At 50.0% G+C, this 6,000-nt stretch overlaps 1 protein-coding gene across 1 annotated transcript in view; it reads left to right on the forward strand.

Moving 5' to 3' along the window:
* hspa12b (heat shock protein 12B) overlaps window positions 1-3,688 on the forward strand; it is a 78,853-nt gene extending 75,165 nt beyond the window's left edge. The window contains exon 12 of the mRNA XM_041183942.1: window positions 3,048-3,688. Within this exon, the coding sequence (XP_041039876.1) occupies window positions 3,048-3,688 (641 nt within the window). The remainder of the gene's footprint in view (window positions 1-3,047) is intronic.
* Window positions 3,689-6,000: the final 2,312 nt, after the last annotated feature.

Here is a 6,000-nt window from a genome sequence, read left to right on the forward strand (position 1 = left end):
TTTACACAGTCACACCTCTCACTCCCACTCACATCAATGTTTACACAGTCACACCTCTCACTCCCACTCACATCAATGTTTACACAGAGTCACACCTCTCACTCCCACTCACATCAATGTTTACACAGTCACACCTCTCACTCCCACTCACATCAATGTTTACACAGTCACACCTCTCACTCCCACTCACATCAATGTTTACACAGTCACACCTCTCACTCCCACTCACATCAATGTTTACACAGTCACACCTCTCACTCCCACTCACATCAATGTTTACACAGTCACACCTCTCACTCCCACTCACATCAATGTTTACACACAGTCACACCTCTCACTCCCACTCACATCAATGTTTACACAGTCACACCTCTCACTCCCACTCACATCAATGTTTACACAGTCACACCTCTCACTCCCACTCACATCAATGTTTACACAGTCACACCTCTCACTCCCACTCACATCAATGTTTACACAGTCACACCTCTCACTCCCACTCACATCAATGTTTACACAGTCACACCTCTCACTCCCACTCACATCAATGTTTACACAGTCACACCTCTCACTCCCACTCACATCAATGTTTACACAGTCACACCTCTCACTCCCACTCACATCAATGTTTACACAGTCACACCTCTCACTCCCACTCACATCAATGTTTACACAGTCACACCTCTCACTCCCACTCACATCAATGTTTACACACAGTCACACCTCTCACTCCCACTCACATCAATGTTTACACAGAGTCACACCTCTCACTCCCACTCACATCAATGTTTACACAGTCACACCTCTCACTCCCACTCACATCAATGTTTACACAGTCACACCTCTCACTCCCACTCACATCAATGTTTACACAGTCACACCTCTCACTCCCACTCACATCAATGTTTACACAGTCACACCTCTCACTCCCACTCACATCAATGTTTACACAGTCACACCTCTCACTCCCACTCACATCAATGTTTACACAGTCACACCTCTCACTCCCACTCACATCAATGTTTACACAGTCACACCTCTCACTCCCACTCACATCAATGTTTACACAGAGTCACACCTCTCACTCCCACTCACATCAATGTTTACACAGTCACACCTCTCACTCCCACTCACATCAATGTTTACACAGAGTCACACCTCTCACTCCCACTCACATCAATGTTTACACAGAGTCACACCTCTCACTCCCACTCACATCAATGTTTACACACAGTCACACCTCTCAATCCCACTCACATCAATGTTTACACACAGTCACACCTCTCAATCCCACTCACATCAATGTTTACACACAGTCACACCTCTCACTCCCACTCACATCAATGTTTACACACAGTCACACCTCTCAATCCCACTCACATCAATGTTTACACACAGTCACACCTCTCAATCCCACTCACATCAATGTTTACACACAGTCACACCTCTCACTCCCACTCACATCAGTGTTTACACAGTCACACCTCTCACTCCCACTCACATCAATGTTTACACAGTCACACCTCTCACTCCCACTCACATCAGTGTTTACACAGTCGCACCTCTCACTCCCACTCACATCAATGTTTACACAGTCACACCTCTCACTCCCACTCACATCAATGTTTACACAGTCACACCTCTCACTCCCACTCACATCAATGTTTACACAGTCACACCTCTCACTCCCACTCACATCAATGTTTACACAGTCACACCTCTCACTCCCACTCACATCAATGTTTACACAGTCACACCTCTCACTCCCACTCACATCAATGTTTACACAGTCACACCTCTCACTCCCACTCACATCAATGTTTACACAGTCACACCTCTCACTCCCACTCACATCAATGTTTACACAGAGTCACACCTCTCACTCCCACTCACATCAATGTTTACACAGTCACACCTCTCACTCCCACTGACATCAATGTTTACACAGTCACACCTCTCACTCCCACTCACATCAATGTTTACACAGAGTCACACCTCTCACTCCCACTCACATCAATGTTTACACAGTCACACCTCTCACTCCCACTCACATCAGTGTTTACACAGAGTCACACCTCTCACTCCCACTCACATCAATGCTTACACAGAGTCACACCTCTCACTCCCACTCACATCAATGTTTACACAGTCACACCTCTCACTCCCACTCACATCAATGTTTACACAGAGTCACACCTCTCACTCCCACTCACATCAATGTTTACACACAGTCACACCTCTCACTCCCAATCACATCAATGTTTACACAGAGTCACACCTCTCACTCCCACTCACATCAATGCTTACACAGAGTCACACCTCTCACTCCCACTCACATCAATGTTTACACAGTCACACCTCTCACTCCCACTCACATCAATGTTTACACAGTCACACCTCTCACTCCCACTCACATCAATGTTTACACAGTCACACCTCTCACTCCCACTCACATCCATGTTTACACACAGTCACACCTCTCACTCCCACTCACATCAATGTTTACACAGTCACACCTCTCACTCCCACTCACATTCATGTTTACACAGAGTCACACCTCTCACTCCCACTCACATCAATGTTTACACGGTCACACCTCTCACTCCCACTCACATTCATGTTTACACAGAGTCACACCTCTCACTCCCACTCACATCAATGTTTACACACTCACACCTCTCACTCCCACTCACATCAATGTTTACACAGTCACACCTCTCACTCCCACTCACATCAATGTTTACACAGAGTCACACCTCTCACTCCCACTCACATCAGTGTTTACACACAGTCACACCTCTCACTCCCACTCACATCAATGTTCACACAGTCACACCTCTCACTCCCACTCACATCAATGTTTACACACAGTCACACCTCTCACTCCCACTCACATCAATGTTTACACACAGTCACGCCTCTCACTCCCACTCACTTCAGTGTTTATATCGAGTAAGAACCTGGTTTGATATTGATTCCTGGTTTAATTTATTGAGGATCGAGAGCCTGAAGCGCTTGGAGAAATCTGATTGTCCTCTCTTTGGCAGAGAACTTGTTGAACAAGCCGGAAGTCGCTGGAGTGAAGTTCCTCTTTTTGGTTGGTGGTTTTGCGGAGTCTCCCATTCTCCAGCAGGCCGTTCAGCATGCCTTCAGCAACATGTGTCGCGTTATCATCCCCCAAGACGTGGGGCTCACCATCCTAAAAGGGGCCGTGCTGTTCGGCCTTGACCCTACGATCGTCAGGGTCAGGCGTTCCCCTTTGACTTACGGAGTCGGCGTCCTCAACAAGTTCGTGGAGGGGAAGCACCCGAGGGAGAAGCTCCTGGTCAAGGAGGGCACCCAGTGGTGCACTGACGTATTCGACAAGTTTGTGTCGGTTGACCAGTCGGTCGCCTTGGGTGAGGTGATACAGCGCAGCTACATGCCGGCCAGACAACACCAGAAGAAGATCATCATCAACATCTACTGCAGCGGGCGAGAGGACATCCTGTACATCAGTGACCCCGAGGTCCGCAAGTGTGGGACAGTCAGTCTGGAATTGTCCGACACGGACAAGCTCACCTCCAGGAGACCCCGGCGTGAGATCCGAACCAGCATGCAGTTCGGAGACACCGAGATCCGCGTCACTGCCATGGACGTGGCCACCTCCCGGTCCGTGAGAGCATCGATCGACTTCCTGTCCAATTAACCCAGGGGATTTGTGGGGTGGGGGGTGGGGGGGTGGTGGTGGGTGGAGGATGGGGATGGGGGAGAGTGGGGGTGCTTAGTGAGGGAGGTGGTGGGGGGGTATGAGAAGCAGAACATGGGGATTGGGCGAGGTGAAGGGAACAGTGATCATTTCACGGGGTGTCCCATTGTGTCCGGTCCGGTTCAGTCACTGGGTGCTCCACGCACCCAGCCACCGAGTGACAACAGGCCCTGATCGCCAACAACAACCTGCATTGATATGGCACCTCCATTGGAGTCAAACCTCCCAAATTGGAGCAATTTCATCCACAGTATAACACTGAGCTGCATAAGGAGCATCTTGCAGCAACAGAGAGAGTTAGAGAGATAGAGAGGTTTAGGGAGGGAATTCCAGAACTCGGGGCCCAAGCTGCTGAAGGCACAGCCGCCAATGGTGGAGCGTTTGAAATCGGGGATTACCCTGGGTCAGAGCTGGAGGAGCGCAGGGATCTCACAGGGCTGTTGGGCATGGTAAAGGTGACAAAGATAAGGAGGGGAGAAGCCACGGAAGGACTGGAAAACAAGGATGAGAATTCAGAAGTCGAGGCCTTGCTTAACCGGGATCCAGTGTAGGTCAGTGGGCACGGGGCATTGGGAGGTTGGCAGCAGGGCTTTGGATGATTGGAGGTTTACAGGGATGGATGGTGGGAGTGGGGGAGCAGTGGGTGGGTGGCTGGAGAGAGCCAGAATAAACGAGGCTAGAGAGGGAGTTAGTGCCAGGCAATGGGCCCTTTCCCATTTCAGGTTTGTGGTCACGTTCAAGTGATTGGGCAATGGAGAATGGCCAGCTGGGTATGAGCCGGCAGTCTGTGCTACAACTACACCGCAAGTGTCTTGGCCTGGCCGCTGTTTAATTGCCCTCTGCCTGTGCAAATCGCAGGTTGATCCCTAGACTGAGGTCCCAACACTAACTGGTTTGTGACTGACGGGGTGTAATAGTCAGCGAATTCACACCCCATCAGCCCAACCAGAGTCCTTCACTGACTCCAGAAATCACAGTGGACATGGGTTTTATACAGCTGGCCAGCTGGGTATGAGCCGGCAATCTGTGCTACAAGTGTCTTGGCTGGCAGTGAGGATCCAGAGAAGCAAGAGAATGGCAGCCTCCACAGTACAACTACACCATGGGTTCAATACAGAGTAAAGCTCCCTCTACACTGTCCCCATCAAACTCTCCCAGGACAGGTACAGCACGGGGTTAGATACAGAGTAAAGCTCCCTCTACACTGTCCCCATCAAACACTCCCAGGACAGGTACAGCACGGGGTTAGATACAGAGTAAAGCTCTCTCTACACTGTCCCCATCAAACACTCCCAGGACAGGTACAGCACGGGGTTAGATACAGAGTAAAGCTCCCTCTACACTGTCCCCATCAAACACTCCCAGGACAGGTACAGCACGGAGTTAGATACAGAGTAAATGTCCCTCTTCACTGTCCTCATCAAACACTCCCAGGACAGGTACAGCACGGGGTTAGATACAGAGTAAATGTCCCTCTACACTGTCCCCATCAAACACTCCCAGGACAGGTACAGCACGGGGTTAGATACAGAGTAAATGTCCCTCTACACTGTCCCCATCAAACACTCCCAGGACAGGTACAGCACAGGGTTAGATACAGAGTAAATCTCCCTCTACACTGTCCCCATCAAACACTCTCAGGACAGGTACAGCACGGGTTTAGATACAGAGTAAAGCTCCCTCTACACTGTCCCTATCAAACACTCCCAGGACAGGTACAGCACGGGGTTAGATACAGAGTAAAGCTGTCTCTACACTGTCCCCATCAAACACTCCCAGGGCAGGTACAGCACGGGGTTAGATACAGAGTAAAGCTGCCTCTACACTGTCCCCATCAAACACTCCCAGGACAGGTACAGCACGGAGTTAGATACAGAGTAAAGCTTCCTCTACACTGTCCCCATCAAACACTCCCAGGACAGGTACAGCACGGGGTTAGATACAGAGTAAATCTCCCTCTACACTGTCCCCATCAAACACTCCCAGGACAGGTACAGCACGGGGTTAGATACAGAGTAAAGCTTCCTGTACACTGTCCCCATCAAACACTCCCAGGACAGGTACAGCACGGGGTTAGATACAGAGTAAAGCTCCCTCTACACTGTCCCCATCAAACTCTCCCAGGACAGGTACAGCACGGGGTTAGATACAGAGTAAAGCTCCCTCGACACTGTCCCTAATGAATTGGTTTCGTGTCAGGCAGTGAGTGGAGGATAGGAATTGCCTGAAAGGGGACGGTCACTCTATGTTTC

This window comes from Carcharodon carcharias, chromosome 1 (genome assembly GCF_017639515.1).
Source record: "Carcharodon carcharias isolate sCarCar2 chromosome 1, sCarCar2.pri, whole genome shotgun sequence".
Taxonomy (NCBI): Eukaryota; Metazoa; Chordata; class Chondrichthyes; order Lamniformes; family Lamnidae; genus Carcharodon; species Carcharodon carcharias.